This window comes from Hypanus sabinus, chromosome 4 (assembly GCF_030144855.1).
Source record: "Hypanus sabinus isolate sHypSab1 chromosome 4, sHypSab1.hap1, whole genome shotgun sequence".
Classification (NCBI taxonomy): Eukaryota; Metazoa; Chordata; class Chondrichthyes; order Myliobatiformes; family Dasyatidae; genus Hypanus; species Hypanus sabinus.
In genome coordinates, this window is record NC_082709.1 from 34,011,541 (window position 1) to 34,032,156 (window position 20,616).

The window sequence follows — 20,616 nt, forward strand, 5'->3', positions numbered from 1 at the left end:
GTGGTCTATTACTTTGTTACTTTCTTTACCAAACACAAACATCTCTAACATTTTTTGGAAAATAAATATTTGTAAATCTAAAATTTGCTCTTCTCTACTGACACACTAATGCAGAAGACAAAAAAATCTAAAACAACATTTATATAAAATTCTGGGGCATCCAAGACTTTTCCACAGTATTGTATGTCTTTAAGCAGTAGAGAAGGCATAACATTGTATTTGCACTTAATACTTACAAACAATCCATTTTTCCATTGTGTCCAAAGAAAGGTATTCACATGGCATCTGAACAAAAGAAAAAACAGTTTCATAATTGTTTAAACTGCTATCAAAAGAGGCTGAAAGTATACAATTTAATTTACCGTGTCAGATTGTGCAGGATTAAGCATGGTGCTGGGAGCACTGATCAGACTTAATAACTGAGCATTTCTCCATTGTTCTGCTGAAAGGTTCCGTCGAGGATAAACCATGTGGAGTGAAATTAGTGCATCCGACAAAGACTTCAAAAAAAAAGGGAAGAAAGATACACAGCAGTATTACTTTCAAAAATATTAGAAAAATAATTGGAGAGCTAAACGTGAAAAAACAGCAACAAACTGGAGGTTATGCAAAAAAATTTATAAAGAAAAATTATGTATTTGTCTTACTTTACTGTGTGGTACAAATTCTTCCATCATTTTCTTTAAGGGGTTTTCATAGTCCACAATCATCTGCCCAAGTCTTGGATACTCACGATCACTATCAGAAAAAATATTACATGGGCTATTCTCAGTAGCAAGTCAACTAGATATCAGTATCTAACATCATAATATTTCAATTACTGAATGCTTATGAATAACGAACCTTTCTCATGTTAGCTGTAGTTGATAAGTTCTCAAATAAAAGGACTGAGGAAGCTGAACAAATATTGACAAGATCAAACGAAACACAAAGGGCAGGACTCAGCACTCAAGCCGATCCATTTCAATGCTTTACATTCTGGTCCACAAGGCAAGGAGCAGCAGGATGGTTCTAACTATTCAAGCATGACCAGAATCTCTGCTGAACTGCCATCCAAATGAGGCTTCATGTTGTTAATTGAATCTATGCTTTTGGACTTCAGGTGTCAATGCTTACCAGAGCTTATGCATGCTGAATGTCAATTCAGGATGACAATAGTTCCTTGGCATCCAACGATGCAAGCCAACCATTGATGTTGAATAGTGAAGGATGCCTTTAATATTAAAGATTCGGTCAAAATGCTAGTCTGTACAGACAGTTGATGCTGACAAAACGCTTTAAAGACTTGAGCTAACAGCTGAAGAGGAATGTTTTCAGTGCAAAGTTAATGTTTAAAAAAAACCTTTAGAAAACCATTCCTAAATTGTTCAGCACTGAATACTGAAAACACTGAAACGCAGTAAGAATTTAAGGATTTACTGAACATTGTTAAGAAGTCTTCAATATTTATACAAAATTAAAATGTTAACTACTTATAAAAAAATATAAAGTTTCAATTGCCCGAGAGCAATTTTCAAAATTTGTGAGAGAGGCTCTTATATCGAGCAATCCCTAGGAAGCTCAATAAAGAGTAATTTTCTGCAGAACCCAGAACCAACAAAAAACACAAAACTTAACAAACTCAAATGAGCAACACTTCCTGATCGTATTATCCAAATGTTTATACTTCTGAGTTTTCTCATCGAAGGGTTTACCCAAAAGCTGCTAACGTTTTTAAAGCACACCATGACAGCAGTATTTGCCTTCTGAGAAACGACACTGGGAATCTAACATTTACTATAAATGTCACCAAACCTTGATTCTTTAGAAATACATCAACATGTTTGGTTATTATTACATATTTCTAATACTGGACTTTTGGACTTCTTAATATTAAATTTCTAAGCCTGTCAATAAATATTGTAGTTAGACTATGTTTCAAAATTATTAAGGGAAAGATATTTCCCTTTTCATTCTAATCAACATAAATTTTTCAAACTATGATTAAATAAGAAAGTGAAAGTAAATTACCCTGCTTTACTCCTTGCAAACTTTGCTCAGTTAAAATGGGAACAAGCCCACTGGACCTACCTTCAATAAAAACAGTTGATTCATAACACAGGTATAAAGATGACTTTAAATATTTGCCAATCCCACAGCAACAAAATGTCTTGCCAATTAGTTTTTGTCTGACCAAAACATAGACTTAAGCCAAATTGATATAAACTGCAGTGTTCATAAAGTGAAAATTAAACAACTGGAAGAACTCAATGCTGAGCAACATTGGTGTTGGCAAAGAGGTGGTTGATGGTTTGTGTCAAGACCCTGTATCAAGACAGATTGCAGAGGGAAGATATCCATTACAAAGAGGTAGTGAGAAAATGCAAGACAGAGACTGGTAGCCAACAGGTTGAACTAAATCTGTCGTAGGCTGAGGGAAAGGGGAAGAGAAAGAACCGTGGGGGAGAGGAGATGATAGGCTTATGGAACAAAATGGGGAAAGGAGATGGAAAACATGACCCAAGGAAGAACAAACCCGGGTATATATAGTAGGTATGTGGGTGGTGCACTAATAAAATCAGGTAGGGAAGGGGTGATGAGTCCAGGTAATGGGGAGGTGGTTAGAAAAGGTGAACAAAGGGAGAGAAGACTTGTATGAACTGCTGGGAGTAGGAAATGAACACAGGGGAATGGATAACTTAATAGAAAAGTCAAATTTTATGTCATTGGACTGTAATCTAAACAAGCAGAGAGTATGTGGTGCTGTTTTTCTTTGCATTTGGCCTCACCTTGACAGTGGAAAAGATGAGGTCAAGCAGATCATTGTTGGAACTGGGAGAGGAACTGTTATAGCATGTATCCGAAGGAGGTGGCCATGTAGAGTAGGAGGCAGTTAAATTGTACAAAGTCCATGCTATTATTGCCTACAATTCATAAAAATTATAATACAGCAATTTATCGTGTCTGAAAGACATGTGACATTGGCCAGATCACCCTTAAGCCGTCTATTTTTTTAAAACCAGTTTTGTGTCCCAAGATATTGGCTTATACAACATCACTGATACAAATATTTACTGGCTGTTGTTTAACTGGACAGTTCTGCAGAGGGACAAGATCATGAGCAGCAAGTGTCACTGTAACCAAAAATAAATATGTAATGGAGAGATACTAAGGAGCATTGAAAGATGGCAACAATTTCAAAACAAGCGACCTTCGTATTGTCTTCAAATTCTCACATATTTTATACTGATGCAAATCACACACTGTGACCCACGGCTTGTGGAGACGATTAGTTATTCAGCCATAACAGTGACTTCACCCAAATACACTGCAAGGCAGTGAATGCCAAGCTTCATTCCCCTGAAGAAAAAGGCAGTACAGTCAGCAAGGGTTAACCAGAAAGAATAGGCACTACAGGATGTCATAACCTCTGTGCTGGACTTTTCTGACCTGCATCAGAACACCATTTGCTTAGGGTTAATAACAATGTGGAGAATTATACAATCAGTGATAAATAGTATATTTTCTCCACTTGCTGGTAAATCAACTTTAGAATAGACAACACCTGTAACTGCCCTCCTGGAATGGTACACAGCAACCTGAAATATTTCATACAAGTCCAGGTGCAAATGAAAGGAAGCAGCATTTTTAAAATGTGGTCCTCACTTCTGCTCTGATATTAATGCTATATTATTATTTTTACAGGGAACATCCATATTGATGCACAGAAATCTCAGTTTCCTGCCTAGGTTCATGGTCTGATCTATTCTATTACCTTGCCACATTCTGTGTGCTCTCTGCTCATTCTCTCAAGTATGCTGTACTGCAGCCTGATGCTTCCCAATACGGAAGCAAATAATTTGAACAGACACCCAGTCAACAGAACTTCATAACATGCTGCACACACAAAATTCTGGAAGAACTCAGCAGGCCAGGCATTATCTGTGGAAAAAAGTGCAGTCGATGTCTTGGCCCAAAAAGCTGACTGTACTTCTTCCCCCCCCCCCCCCCCCACCCCACAGATGGTACCTGCCTGCTGAGTTTCTCCAGCATTTTGTGTGTCTTGCTTGGATTTCCAGCACCTGCAGTTTCTCCTGTTTGTGATTCATAACATGCTGCACTTCCTGCAGAATCCCGAGATGTACATCTACCAGAATGCACCAAGCACGCATGGATTTGCAGCAAAACAAAAACCTCACAATTAAGTCATTAACAATTCCTTCAAATTCTGCTGAGGGGTTTCCTTCCTACTGTTCCTTCAGCTTTGCATGTTTAAGAGTGAGCACTGACCTCAAACAGCAGGACTGATATCAAATCAGCAAGGCTGACTGAATTATTCCTCTGCATTCTTCTGATGGGTATTACCTGCCCAATAACAAGGCAGCACAGGATCTGCAAGTGCCATTCAGGAAAACACACTGCACTTACAATGGCCAAATAATACAGCAACCATTCTGAATTTCATGCATACTGTGGAATTGATAGTGTGATGCAGCTTCGACAGCTCAAGTACAAAATCAGCCTAACCAATTTGTACAATATGGTGTTTGCAACTCACAGAACAAGTTTTCTGAATTATATTTAAGGTTTATGCAATAGAAAATGCCTAGGCAAAGAACAATGTCAACACAGAGTCTGATAACTTCACATTTGGGACCAGTGAATTTAACTCACAGAATTTAATATAAATTAAATTAATTTTTGACATTATAATCTAAACTAATTTGGAATTGTTACCATCAGAATTTAGGCCGAGATAGCACTTCTTGTAGCAGCACACTTGCAAGTGTGAATACGTATGAATTCTGAATAATACGCTCAGTTTCCATGAACTACCAGCCATTTCCAATTAGCTTGTAAAGAATATGAAAGTTATATTAAGTAGGTCAAATCAAGCTCTGCAAAGTTACTGATCTGCGTGACACCTTGCCCTATGTCCTGTTTATTATTCATTGTAATGCCTGCACTGTTTTTGTGCAATTTACGCAGTCCTGTGTAGGTCTGTAGACTAGCGTAGCCTTTTTCTGTGGTTTTTTTTTATGTAGTTCACTCTAGTTTTTGTACTGTGTCATGTAACACCATGGTCCTGAAAAACGTTGTCTCCTGTTTACTATGTACTGTACCAGGAGTTATGGTCGAAATGACAATAAAAGTGACTTGACTTGACTTGACTTGACGTAAGAATCAAACTCTGACAGCAATGTCAAGTTTCAGCATAATTAAGTCATACCATTCTTATAGTTTAGCTTCACAATTTATTTTGTTCCCATCAAATGCTTGAATCATGATAAAAGCATTCAAGATATACAATTATGAAATATATTCAAGTGATACAAGATTCAAATTGCCATGAATCAATATTAACTTACCTCACATAATAATCCAAATACTTAAATTGAATTTAATAGAGTAGTTGAATCTTTAATGTTAATAATCAAGTTAAAGGCTACCTGACGAAGGGTCTCGGCCCGAAATATCAACAGTGCTTCTCCCTATAGACGCTGCCTGGCCTGCTGCGTTCCACCAACATTGTGTGTGTGAAAGGCTACCTGATACCTACTTTCCCAATCACTAATATACAAACCGCATCAATATTAAAATGTTTATACTTTAAATACAGATTAGCACTCACCTTGCTCCATGCAACATTTCATGTGCATAATTGTAGAGTCCTACTATTGCCTTCCGCTCTTCAATACGGGATACCATAATCATTAGTGTTGTATAAGTTACGACCAAGTCCAAATAATTTTTGGTTAAATCAAAATTGACAGTCTGGAGTTAGAGGGAAGACAAAAATTAATAAAAATGGTTGTTGATTGTATATCCACTTAAAAAATGTAAAACTTCTGAAATACTTACAATATCAAAGAAAACTTGACAAGCATCTATGGTGTTCAGTAATTCACTGACATGATCCTGTCAAAGAAACACATTTAAATAACATTTTAAGTTTCATAGAGAAAACCAAAAGGTAGAATTGAAAAACGTTTTTAATGTTTTGAAAATATTTCTTTGTGCAACATTTTTTGTTGTTATGCAGTAACAGGATATAATAGAGGAAATTGTTCAACAATCCCAGCGCAGAAACTACAGAAACATAGTAATATAAAATTACTATGTGTCTAGAATACTTCAAAATACTCAGACAGAAGAGATTACTGAGATGTATCCTGAAGGGCAGAAAATGCAACAACAAGGAAATTAAGTTAATGGACTGACTTAATACACAGAGACAAAACAAATCAGACTCAAGGAGGTCATAAAACCATCAGAATGCAGAATAATTATCAAAATATAAGGATTATACTATAATCAGACTGATTATTTTCTGATTAGCACTAACCAAGTGTATAAATATAAACTTTCACATCTACAGTGGTGCTAGAAAGCTTGAGAACACTGTAGAATTTTCTCTATTTCTGCATAAATATGACCTAAAATATGATCAGATCTTCACGCAAGTCCTAAACCTAGATAAAGAGAACCCAGTTAAACAGTAACAAAAAAACATTATGCTTGTTCATTATTTTTTTGAGAAAAATTATCCAATATTACATGTACTTGTTGGAAAAAGTATGTGAACTGCTGGGGTAACACTTTTTACTAAAGTATTTGGAGTCATCTCAATCAATGAGATGAGACTGAGGTATGGGTTGTAGAGGTGCTATGCCCTATAACGAAGGCACGCAAAGTCAGCTTACTGACAGATGTATGTATCTCTTTATGTGCACCACACCTTGGATCAATTTTCAGAGGACCTTAGAAGAAGAATTGTAGAGATGCATGAAGCTGGAAAAGACTACAAAAGCATTTCCAAAGATCTGAGTGTTCATCAGTCCACAGCAAGATAAATTGTCTCCAAATGGAGGAAACTCAATACTGTTGCTATCTCTCCCTAAGAGTGGGCATCTTGCAAAGATCACACCAAGAACACAATGTGCACTGCTGAAGGAGGTGAAAAAAAGAACCCGGGGTAACAGCAAAAGACCTGCAGAAATCCCTAGAACTTGCTAAAATCTCTGTTCATATGTCCACTAGAAGAAAAACACTGAACAAGAATGGTGTTCACAGAAGGACACCACAGATGTTCTACAATACTTCTGGAACAATATTCTGTGGGCAGATGAAACAAAATTTGAAGATTTTGGCAGAAATGCACATTGCTATGTTTGGAGGAAAAGGGGCACTACACAACTACACAGCAACATCCCAACTGTGAAGCATGTTGGAAGGAGCATCATGGTTTGGGCCTGCTTTACTGCCTCAGGACCTGGAAAACATGCAATTGTTGAGGGAACAATCAACTCAAAATGGTATTAAGACATTGTATAGAAGAATGTCAGGGTAGCAGTCCATCAACTAATGCAAGGTGGATAATGCAACAAGACAATGATCCGAAATACAAAAGTAAATGAACAACTGAATGGTTTAAAAAGAAGAAATTTCATGTTTTGGAATGGCCGAGACAAAATCCTGACCTTAATCCTATAGAAATGTTGTGGAAGGACACGAAGCAAGCAGCTCATGCAAGGAAACCCACCAACATCCCAAAGTTGAAGCAGTTTTATAAGGAGGAATGGCCTAAAATTCCTCCAAGCTGATACGCAGGACTAATTAGCAGTTACTTGAAATGCATGGTTGTAGTTATTGCTGTATGGGGGTGGGGTGGGATGGTCACAGCAGTTACTGAAAGCAACTGAAAGGTTCACATACTTTTTCCAACAAATACATGTAATATTGGATTATTTTTCCTCAATAAATAAATGTCCAAGAATTTTGCTTTTGTATTATTTATTTAATTATGTTCTCTTTATCTAGTTTTAGGACGTGTGAAGTCTGATCATATTTTAGTCATATTCATGCAGAAATAAGAAAATTCTACAGGGTTCACAAACTTTCTAGCACCACTGTAGATAAAGTTGAATATATACAGTAACTAATGTTCCAAGCATATTTTTTTTAAACCATTCCCTAATAATGCATCCCATTTATCTCTTCAGAACAAGACAAGTCGGAGCTCAATGGAACAAAAACACAGGACTTCTGAAGGCTAGATTTAGATAGAACGTAATGAATGAAATCAGAACAGTGGTAATTGGTAAGTGGAAATGGAGAGGGAATTAGATTATCAAGTCAGTTCTTTAACTTAATGGCTGACAAGAACTACTGGAAAATTATATACCAGGGAGGGAAAAAAAAGGTGAACTTCGCTTAAGCTTACTGAGCTAAACTGAGCATTCCTACACCGTTTCAATGGTTGAATGTAGTTCGATTTTGTTTTAAATATTCTGTTCATCACTCATCTTTTCCCAGCTTGTGAGATTTGGTTTTTTGTGCATGCATAGGGTGTTTGATGTTTCTTTGAATGGGTTTCATTGTGTTTCTTGTTTTGTGGCTGTCTGTGGGAAGATTAATCTCAGGGTTATATATTCCATACGTAATTAGAACTTTAAATTTGTTCTATATTGGTGGGTATCTATATTGGCACCAGACTATGTGGCGACACTTCTGGGTTTTTACTAGTACATCCACAGGTTATGTTGGTTGTTAAAACAAATGACACATTTCACTGTAGGTTTCAATGTATACACGATAAATAAATGAATCCAAAGCTGAATGTTGTTAGCATGTGACCTAGCCTTCTGATATTCCAATTCTTAAATCTTCAAACCTTTGACCTTGACATTAACAAAATTCTGTAAAGAATATAACATACAATTTTAACATCAAGATCATCTTTATTCATTAAACACCCAAAATGTGGAGATTAAGTAGCACTTCCTGCAATCTTGTTAGACAAGGCTTCATGTCCATCCACTGGCATTAAATAACTTTAAATTTAGAAGGCTTTCAGGAACTGAAATTTAAATTGTTCTGCACATTTACTAGATCAGCATTAGTTTCTCCAGAACACAACTCCTCACTCATTCAGTATAGTCAAGATTAAGAATTAATCCAGCAAAAATGGAATTAACTTTACATTAGGATGCCAAACAGCACAACAGCCTTGAGATACCATATCATCTTGCTCACAGATCTTTATTGTGCAACGTGCTTACCTTGAACTCCATGACATCAACAAATGTGAAATAATAAAGTGCCAGATTCTTTAGAATTTCCTGCTTTTCCTTATGCAGTTGTGACAACTGTTGCTAAAATGCAGAGGAAAAATACTTTTAATAGAAAGGTAAAATCCAAATTATTAAATTCAATCCTGATTTTCAAACAGCCCAATAATACAATCTGGTACTGTTACACCACAAACATCAAACTTCCAGCAAGTGACTGGAGAGCAATTAGATCAATCCATTCCACCATGTCCTATTTACAAGCATCCAAAAGCTACTCAATTTGGTAATATTAGTGAAACAATGATGAAAGGTAATCATTTGCTTACATCAAAAGCACTAAAGCCTTTAAAATAAAAAAAAAGACCATCAGGGATCTTAGAATATTTGCTGTTTATTGTCTGCAGCAATGCCATCATATTAATTCAACAGTCATATTTTCAATGTTGCATTCCTCCAAATCTAAACTTGCTTCAAATTGGCACAAAATAAAACAGAATTACAGGTTCACAGAAATAAATCAATGATCTCTGCTTAATTGATGCTATGGATTTGGATATCCCTCTTGGCAGAAGCAAAGCTATGTACAGCATTGAAACTAATTTTGGAGTTTACACTGGTAGTTTCATGACATTCTTCAGAAATAATTTGAAATTTATGATTTTTGTATGTACTCTTTAAATGACAAAAAAAACAGTTTAAGAAATCACCTGTCAAAGCCTTGCTTAATGCCTTTAACATTAGATAGAGGATTAGTTAATTAATCAAAAGCAGAAAGTTGGGATACATAGGTGTTACTCTGGCTGGCAATCAGTAGTGAGCAGTGTGCCGCAGGGGTCTATGCTGGGCCCACAACTGTTCACAATATAAATTAACAATCTGGAAGAGGAAATAGAGTATAGTGTATCTAAGTTTGCTGATGATACGAAATTAAGTGGAAAAACAAATTGTGAAGAAGATACGGAGAATCTGCAGAAAGATATAGACAGGTTAAGTGAGTGGGCAAGGGTCTAGTAGTTGGAGTACAATGTTGGTAAATGCAAGGTCACCCACTTTGGAAGGAAAAGTGAAAGAGCAGATTATTATTTAAATGGTTAAAAAAATTGCAGCATGCTGCTGTGCAGAGGTTTGGGAGTGTTTAGCATGAATCACAAAAGGTTGGTTTGCAGGTGCAGCAGGCTATCAAGAAGGCAAATGGAATGTTGGCCTTCGTTACTTCAGAGATTAAATTTAAGAGCAGGGAGGTTATGCTGCAACTGTACAGTGTACTGGTGAGGCCACACCTGGAGTACTGCATGCAGTTCGTGGTCTCCTTACTTGAGGAAGGATATACTGGTTTTGGGAGGCAGTGCAGAGGAGGCTCACCAGGTTGATTCCAGAGATGAGGGGGTTAGACTATGAGGAGAGATTGAGTTGCCTGGAATTCTACTCACTGGAAATGAGAGATGTTATAGAAACACGTAGAATTATGAAAGGGGCAGATAAGATAGAGACAAGAAAGTTGTTTTCACTGGTAGGTGAGACTAGAACTGAAGGACATAGCCTCAAGATTCAGGGGAGTAGATTTAGGATGGAGATGAGGAGCAGCTGTTTTTTCCAGAATCTATGGAGTTCTCTTCCCAATGAAGCGGTGGAGGCTATCTCAGTAAATATATTTAAGACAAAGTTGGATAGATTTTTGCATAGTAAGGGAATTATGGCTTATGGGGAAAAGACAGGTAGGTGGAGATGAGTCCATGGCCAGATCAGCCATGATCTTATTCAATGACAGAGCAGGCTCAATGGGCCAGATGGTCTACTCCTGCTCCTCTTTCTTATGTTTAGCACTTTGACCTGAACTCATTTCAACACCATGTCAGCTTCTAAACTACCAATTAGCAAACACAAAATTAGTGCAAATATTAAAGTTTAATTTGTTAATGCTTTGAAATTCTGTCTACACCATCAGAAAAGCACATTAATAAGGCTATGCAATTACAGTAGCATTTAGCTATTATGGGTGACACACAGCAAGTGAATGCACTTACCACATTATCCATGAATGTCAAGTTAAGCATGCAAAAAAAAGTTGAAAGACAATGTAAAATAATCTTAAAGCAAACTTCTGCACAACTTTAGCAGAACTAAATAAAATATTGGTGTCAAGTTTGAACCTTTTTTTTATTAAAGGGGCAATATGTTTCTCTCCTAAATTATGCATTTCACCCAAGATCGTTGACAAGATCAGAGTTTTGACATGGTCAAAGTGAAATTAGTGTTTTGTCCAACATGCAAGTTTTTAATCTGTGTTTATTCATTCAAAAAGATAGCCACAAAGCATTTATGAGGCAAAACAAAACTGCAGAGACTACATGGGAGGATTTGGCTTTGTAGATCAGAGAAACCCTATGATTTTGGACAACGTTGAAAAACGGAATTGAGATACTTAAAATACTAATGAAAAAAATTTTAATGTTTAATCTTGTATTCATTTTTGTTAAAGTAACAGCTCCACCACAGCCATAGGCCTCCCCACCAAGGGATATTTTCAAAAGGAAGATGCACCAGCCTCTCTACCAACAAATCTTTAAAAGGAGGATCCTCAAGAAGGTGGTACCCATCATTAAGGACCCTCACCATCAAGAACATCTTCTCATTACTATCAGCAACGTGTTTCAGGAGCCTGAAGACACACCCAACATTTTAGGAACAGTTTCTTCTCCGCTGCCATCTGATTACTGAACAGTCCAGGAACCCATTTTGCTCTTTTGCACTTTATTTTATAGCCCTCATTGTAACTTGTAGTAATTTTATGTATTGCACTGTACCGCTGCTGCAAAATGAATTTCATGACGTATGTCAGTGACAATAAACCTGATTCTTATAGAAATATAACAGCTTTTGTGATCTCAAGAAAATAGCATCTCAAAATGTACTGTGGAATAAAGGAAAAAAAAATCAGCCATTGTATTACAAACAAGGGAAAAATCTGCAGATGCTGAAAATCCAAGCAACACACACAAAATGCTGGAGGATCTCAGCAGTCCAGGCAGCATCTATGGAAGAGGATTTGAAGGCCAGGACACTGCATTTAACAGAGCTCCAGAAAAACGGAGAGAGATCACCTTCACAGAACATTTCTCCCCATCAAAGAGTAACAGATAATGTAAGACAAAAAAAAAGCAGAAACAAATTGGAACTCTTTGGAACAAAGAGTCCAGTGGTGATGGCAGTTTTGTTAAACAGGTAGTGACTAAAGTGAAGGAAGGGGAATCAAAAAGATAAATTGTGTACTTAGCAATGAAGTGGGAAGAGAATCTATGAAACAAATGCTGGTCTCATTGGAGAGTTGAACTTGAAAGCATAGGGGTAGCTTTGTTCTGTACTTCATTCAGAGCTGCAGCTGCATTTATTCAAGTGGAAGATTTCTGTCATATTTCAGATTTGTAGCCTACCTATGATAGGCTTTAAGAAAACAGGAAGAAGGTTATTAACTTCTAACCTACTCCAGAAGCCACAATGCTTCAATGATTGTCCAATTAAATTCCTTGTTCATGATACTGGCAATAGGAGATTTGGTGATACTATCTTTGAATGTTACAGAATAGTGGTATTGTCCCTGGGAGGTTTCTCTCTATTCAGAGCTGGGTTATCAACTCTTTGATAATAATTATAGTGTAAGGGGACTGCTGATGTGCAAGATCCAAGTGTATAATGGCTGATGGCCACCTGGATTATCTGGATGATTTGCTTTAAATCTATCTGACTTTGCACAGCAGCAATCATACACAACACAGTGGAAGTTGAAGACAACATGCTGCAGGGATCATTCATACTAATACTGTTATGGACAAATGCAGAACCATGAATAATGGGTGAGGACGTGGTCAAATTCGCTTTGTTTCACTCATTACCTAAAAGTTTTTTTTGCTCAGGAGTAACTTAACTATGAATGACCGCCAAATAAGTTCCCAATTATCATACATAATACCCCCATGCAACCAGAGTGCTTTCAGGTGGTACTTGATCTCCAATGCTGATTCACTGGGCAGAACGAACATGAAAGAGCCAATACCCTGAACAGAATGATCAATCTTGTGAAGGTAGATTTAAGCTCACTGGTGGAAATATTAAAGGAAAGTTGAAGAAACATTTGCCCACTCTGAACACATCTAAAGATTAGTAGATCTGGAACTTCTGGAGAAGGTGGTTTCAAAGATCACAATAAATTTATTATCAAAGTACATATGTCACCATATACCATCCTGAGTTTCATTTTCTTGTGGGCATTCACAGTGAATACAGAAGGAACAGAATTAGTGATAACACAAAGATAAACAACCAATGCGCAAAAGACAGAAAACCACAAATACAAAAAAGAGAAACAACAAGTAATAATAATAAATAAGCAATAAATACTGAGAACATGAGTTGTAGTTCTTAAAGTGAGACCATGGGGTGTGGAATCAGTTCATTACTGGGATGAGTGAAGCTATCCCCTCTGGTTCAAGAGCCTGATGGTCGAGTGGTAGTAACTGTTCCTGAACTTGGTAGTTTGGGACTTGAGGCTCCTGTAACTCCTTCTTGATGGCAGCAGTGAAAGCATGGCCTGGATGATGAGGATCATTGATCGCCTTCCATCGTTACAACTAAATGCCATTGTTATTGTTTCTACAGGTTTAATAAGGCATATCCATGGATTGTAATGGTGAAGCCTGTGAGATTCAAAATCTGTAACTGCTACTTGATAAAGTCTGTAGAACTACTGTCCCAATTTAGGAACAGTGCAGATAGTCACAAAGAGAAGAATTTTAATACAGGGTGATTTGCAGCAGATTCTGGTAGGCAATCAGGTTAATAACAGCTGATCAGTCAAGTTTTATCCTTTTGTTTCATCACACTAAGTGACACCAAGTCGTTTGGCTGGCCTTTGTACAGCACCTGAGAACCAGTCACTACAGTGATCCTGAAATCATATAACATACATAGGACATCCTGATTTTCCACCCTACATGGCATTGGAGTACAAGACATGTTTTCAGAATTTCATGCAATTATTGAGGTTACATTTCTATTGTAAATAATTAACTAATTTTATGTTTTAAATTGACCAGTTATCATGTCATTTGATTTCCTGTAATGACCGTTGTACAGAATATTCTGTAGTTTAAAAATGCAATACCATCATAAAATTGGATTACTGGTGCAGAATTAAATCCATTCTCATTCAATTACATGTTCTCCAATTACTGGAAAAATCATTCAAATATTAAGAGCACCAAAAGTAACTGGCCAATAGGAAAAAAAAACTTCCAATCACCCTGTACCTGGTGACGAAGACTTTGACCTGCTGTATAGCATTCTACAATTGCATTTCAGGCAATCAACCACACCTACACACATTAGACACATTTGGTACATCCAAACTTCAGAACGTGCAGATACATTTTAATAGAAGTTGCAGTACAAATACTAGGTCAAAGTGGAAGAAACTCCTGCAGAATTCTGCTGCACTGAGAAAAGAGAATAGTATTTCATCCTTAAACCTGATCATATAAAATTCTCAGTTTTTCTTCCAGGCAAACCAGAAAGCAAACAAACCTGAAGAAAGAAAAATAGTATGGGAAAGAAAAAAAAAATCAGATCATTGTGGGAACTGATATTTTAGTTGAGAAAGCATCCAAGGCTAGGCTAGTGTAGAAATGCCAACATTAAAATGCAGGACCTGTTGGCAGTGCTCTGAGGAATTAGACAAATTAAATATCAGTTATCTACTGCAATAAATTGAGCTAGGCAGTAAAAAATATTTAAAACTTCATAGCACTGTGGTTACGCTGCCGTTAGTTGAGTAGAACCTGAAGTAGAAACGTACTGGTAGGGGAAAGTCCTAAAACTGAACACATATTCCAAAGACAGTAAATCAGCATTTATTAATTTTGGGTATTTGCCAGTTGTACATTTTCTGGTGCATGTTTAACAAGGGACATGTTAAATCCCAATTCTAACTGCAGTATTTTCCTTTAACAAGGATATTATCATTAAACAAATCTACGAGTGGAAGATGAAACAGAAGCTTAAAATAGTACCCTTTCAAATACTATTATTGTTTGCACTAGAAAGCTTATTCAATCTCCACCCTACAGACTCGAGTACCAAATAGTTCAGATATGCCCATACCAGTGATTATATTAAAGACATGTCTTTGGTACCATTGTGCATCCTTGTGTTGGCATTGCCTATCCCCGTGTTATGAATGACTATCTTTTTATTTACTTACATCCACAATGATTCCATCCACAACTCAGAAAATATACAAAGTCACTCAACATGGTAACCATACCTTCACTGTACTGTAATGAACGGTGTTGATGAGGGCCAATTATCATGAACATTTGTCTTCTCAAGCCTAATTACAATTGTATAGAATCAAGATATCTCAAGTTCTATGACTAATGTTAAGTATCATTGCATGTTACTTTGTTTAATGGAGTATCATTTCACAAATATCAACAGAAAGGATTGCTTGTCAATTTTCAATGCAATCCTCCATAGTAAAAATATCAGTTAGTGTTCCTAAGAGGACGGTGTCCAATTTCTGTGGGTAGGTTACATACAGACAACTTTTCTTCCCTCAAGACTATTTCTCAATTAAATTTAATATTTATGGGAGCTTTGTTGTATGTACAAGTCAGGTAATTATAACCTGGGGAGGGCCTATCTGTATATTTCTATTTATAGAGCCAATGATCTCATTTGCTTAAACTACCTTCTTCACCTGCACTGTCAATGTCAATAAACCATGCACTTCCATCTCAGAATTGTACACTAATGGATGTTACACATATGCTTTCTCATAAGTAACAATCAGATAGGAGGAGGGTTCCAATAATCTCAAAGAGAACATCAATGGTGTCTTTTTGTCATTATCAATCTATATGACTACCATCATACTTGATCATTCCATACGCATTTGAAAGGGCATATCCACAAGGTGGAAACAGGCTTGAAAACAATCTGGAAACTGAGTTCCTTGAAATCTAACTATGTCAAACAAAGGCAAAGAAACCTCCTGCTATTGACCACCAATTAATCCTTCTGTTGCAGAATTATTTCTCCACTTGGGTAAAAAAAAATCAAACAATGAGTGCAGCAAGGCCATAGTAATTAGTGCAATATTAGTTATAATTAAGAAACTGATCAGTTTCCAATAACTTATTCAGCTTGTAGAAGAGAACCAATTAGAAATGACCTACATAACATCGTCCTCACCTGCCAATGCTGCTAATCAGCAGAAGCATTGACATGAATACTACAGGGCTCTTTTTGAGAACTAGTACACTATAGATATTAACCACATCATCGCATTTTACCAACCTAGGTGGTACAGAGTGGAAACAGATTCAGCAACTTCAAACTGGATGCTTATGAAGTAATTGTCCACCACCAGCATTGGTATGACCTACGTCATATTTTAACTTAGCAGCCCAGCACATCTAACTTTAATGATAGCAAAGGGCTTTATGGCCTTGTACATTAGCTCAAAGGTTTCCAGTCTAACCACATGAGGTCAATAGTGATGGTGATTAACCATACAACTTGTGGAAAAAGCAATCTTCAGCTCTGGAGACAAACTTATGTCTGCAAGGGCTGAGGTGTGTCTTCAACCAAAAGCTTCAACTGAATCCTAACTAGTTCCAAGCAGTCCCCATTAAGGATGAATGTACTAGATAAAGACTATGAACCATGGCCACACTCCATTTGTAGAGCAGGGGACCAAAATAACGATCATGCACCACACAAAACAACCAAAGGGCATTGAGAATCAAAGAAAAAACTCTTCAAATGCTGGAATAATAATCAGGGCAAAGGAAAATGTCTCAATCAAAAGGATAATCATTGCAATAAAAATATCCTTTCTATTGCATAGCAATTATATTTCTGAAACTAATTCAAGAATTGGGTTGGTGGTTGTTCAACATGTGCTCAATGACAAATTGCAGCAGAATATGGTCAATGGGGATTTGGGTTGACAACTGGTAGTTAAAATTAACATTGCATGTGGGACAATGACCATTTCCAATTCTTATTACTGGCTTTTGATCAACACCAAAGTTTTGATGCCATTAGCCTGAATTATAAGTTTATTGAAACATAGGCTATTTGTGACAAAGCTTATCGAAGGTGAGTTGAGGCATACAAGGAAGTAATTCAATGAAATACAACTTGCCAAATTAGATTCTGCCAAAATAAACAGAATGCTATCAACTTTATTTTCTACTGGTGGATTTACTGACTTACATCACCAGTACAGGGGCATGCACAGGTTTAAAAACTCCAAAAAAAAATCTGTGACATTATTTTCATTTTCACTCACCATACTGACGCTACACATCACCTTAAGTTGCTCTTCATATCATGTCTTCCTTACTTTTCAACATGATCAATATTCTGGCAATCAGTATCACCAAGTTAACAGAAGTTAGAGCTTAAAAGCCAAGGTAGTTTTGCCCAGAAATGAGGGATAACTAATGAAAGTGATTGACATATTATCACCTTACCTGTTATTTTTTCTAATTCAAAAAAGTCAAAAGGTGAAGGTGTGTTTCATGATAAATTCTCAGTGGTTCTCTGATGTGGTGGCTTTGTTGAACTCGTGTTCTCCTGACCTTGAACACCTAATGATCAAATGCTGTCTGTTCTGTTTACCTCAGGAGTTCTCATCCGTGATCCTGACCACAGTTCACTTATCACCAGCGGCCAACTACAATCAAGTTGTGATACTGCATGATGCTGTCTCCAAAAAAGAAACAGTCCATCTTGACACATTTCAAATCATAGTCAGGACTTAAACCAAGCTTGTTTAAGGAAAACCCTGCCCAATTACTATCAGCATATAATCTGTAGCACCAGAGATTCCAGCACACTGGACCACTGCTACACTAAGATAAGGAATGCCTACCATTCCATGCCCAGACTGCATTTCAATGAATTGGATCACTTGGCTGTCCTTCTACCTGCATACAGACAGAACCTAAAATGCATAGCTCCAGTGATTAGGGCATAAAGAGGTTGTTGTGAGAGGCAAAGGAGAGGCTATGGGACTGATTCGAGTCAGTGTGCTGGGCCATGTTCAAGTATTCTTCTGTAGATCTGAATAAATACACCATGATTGCAGCGGACTTTATTAAAACAACTGTAGACAAGCATGTCCCCACAGTATCATTCAGACCCCCAATCATAAACTCTGGATGAACCACGGGATCCACAATCTGCTGAGAGCTAGATCAGAGGCATTCAAGTCTGGTTGACCAAGGAAGTTACAAGACATCCTAGTACAGTAGCTGGAAAGTCATCTCACGGGTAAAATGGCAAATCTGGACCAAACTTCAATCAACGAAGGATGCTCGACAGCTGTGGCAGGGCATGAATACTAACATCTTTTACAAAGTTAAAATCAAACGACATAGCTGACAGCAGGGCTTCACTTCCAGCTGAGCTCAATGCCTTCTATGCTCGCTCTGACCATCAAAACATGGAGGAACCATCATGAACTCCCATCTCCCATTGATCATATGATTTCAGTCTATGAAGCCAACATGCGAGCAGTCTTCAGGAGGGTGAACCCATGAAAAGCATCAGGCCCAGATTTTGTACCTGGTCAAGTACTAAAGACCTGTTCTGATCAACTAGCTGGAGTGTTCAATGAGATCTTTAATCTCTTGCTTCAGCAGTGTGTGATACCCACCTGCTTCAAGCAGGCTTCAATCATACTGGTGCCCAAGAAGAGCGTTGTAACCTGCCTCAATACCTATCATCCAGTATAGCATTTACATCCACAGTTATTAAGTGTTTTGATAGGTTGGTGATGAAATATATCAACTGCCTGAGAAGTGACTTAGATCTGCTCCAATTTGCCTAACTGAGAAACAGGTCCACAGCCGATACCATCTCATTGGCTCTTCACTCAACCCTGGAACATTTGAACAGCAAAGATGCAGACATCAGGATGCTCTTTATTGACTACAACTCAGCACTCAATACCACCACCCCCTCAAAACTAATCAAAGAGCTCCTTGGCCTTGGCTTCAATACCTCCTTGTGCAATAGAGATCCTCGATTTCCTCACTTGCAGACCCCAGTCAGCTTGGATTGGCATCATCATCTTCTCCATGATTGCCATCATCACAGGTGCAGCACAAAGCTGTGTGTTTAATCCCCAGCTCTACTCACTTTACTCTTCTGACTGTGTGGCTAAGCACAGCTCCAATGCCACATTCAAATTTGCTGACACCACCACCGTTGAAAGCCGCATCAAAGATAGTGATGAATCAGCATATAGGAGCAAATGCCGCCATAACAACAATCTCTTACTCATTGTCAGCAAGATCAAGGAGCTGATTGCAGACTTCAGAAGGATATCAGAAATTCATGAGCCATCCTCAGAGGGCCAGAGGTGAAGAAGGTTAACAACTTTAAATTCCTAGGTGTTATTATTTTGGAAGACATTTCCTGGGCCAAGCACATAAGTGTAATTACGAAGAAAGCCTGGTAGCGTCTCTACATCCTTAAAAGTTTGCGGAAATTTGGCATGACAACTAAAACTTTAGCAAACTTTTATATAAGTGTAGTGAAGAGTATATTGACTGGCTGCAGTCTGTGGACTGGTATGGAAACACCAATGCCCAAGAACAGAGAATCCTTCAAAAAGTACTGGATACAACCCAGTCTCCATGCCAACTATTGAGCACATCTATGTGAAACACCATCGTAGGAAAGTAGCATCCATCATCAACATCCCCCCATCACCCAGGACATGCTCTCTTCTCATTGCTGCCCTCACGAAGGTGGTACAAGCGGCTCAGGACACACACATTTCAACTTGATTATACGCATTCTTTAAAAAAAATGAATGAATCAGACACTGACTTGTCTGCATCAGAAATGACAGTTAAGGAAACAAATTCTTGCCTGCTCCAAAAAATAGTTAACAAAATTAATCTGGTCATCAGTCAAAGCACAGTTACAACAGTTGACTTACTGAAGTGTCAGCTCACCTTTGACTTCAATGTCTTCTTCTCAAATCATTCAATTTTTCATCACAGTTATTTCCAAATCATTTTGCAGATTTTCATTTCCTTAAATAGTGTCACAAATTTTAACATATCTAGCACAAAACAGATCCATTGTGTTTTTTCTGAGACAGCTCCATGCCTCATTGATTTTCCTTATTCTTCAGAATGGTACTGGAGACAGACTCATTTTATATTTAACCAATATTTTTATTAGTTTCTACACAGAAGAATACAGAGTACAAGAACCAATCCCTTCTTCTGACTAACTCCACTAGAATAAATAAATGAAGTTTCCAACAGCATCATCTATGTATGCACCTGGCCAATTCTCCATTTTTGCTCCACTATCTCCCCTTTTAATCTCCCACCATATCATAAATGTTAATTTCAATATCCAGTCACTGAAATCCTCATCTTAGCCACAGTGCATTTGCTACAATATTTCCTTGGGCATGCAACTCACGATGCCTGCAGGAACTCACTAGGGCCATTTATTTTGACCTACAATTGCCCAT

The 20,616-nt window shown here is 37.5% G+C and overlaps 1 protein-coding gene across 2 annotated transcripts in view; it reads right to left on the reverse strand.

Annotated features, from left to right (window-relative positions):
- The window catches only part of nckap1 (NCK-associated protein 1), a 161,459-nt gene that overhangs the window by 117,279 nt on the left and 23,564 nt on the right, over nt 1–20,616 (reverse strand). The window contains exons 3-8 of one of the 2 annotated variants that reach the window (XM_059966809.1): nt 9,042–9,128; nt 5,842–5,898; nt 5,612–5,754; nt 648–738; nt 363–500; nt 237–285 (exon numbers count right to left, since the gene is read on the reverse strand). In XM_059966809.1, coding sequence (XP_059822792.1) covers nt 237–285; nt 363–500; nt 648–738; nt 5,612–5,754; nt 5,842–5,898; nt 9,042–9,128 — 565 coding nt within the window. Of the gene's footprint in view, nt 1–236; nt 286–362; nt 501–647; nt 739–5,611; nt 5,755–5,841; nt 5,899–9,041; nt 9,135–20,616 lie in introns of both variants that reach the window. The other variant, XM_059966808.1, reaches the window with a different exon arrangement.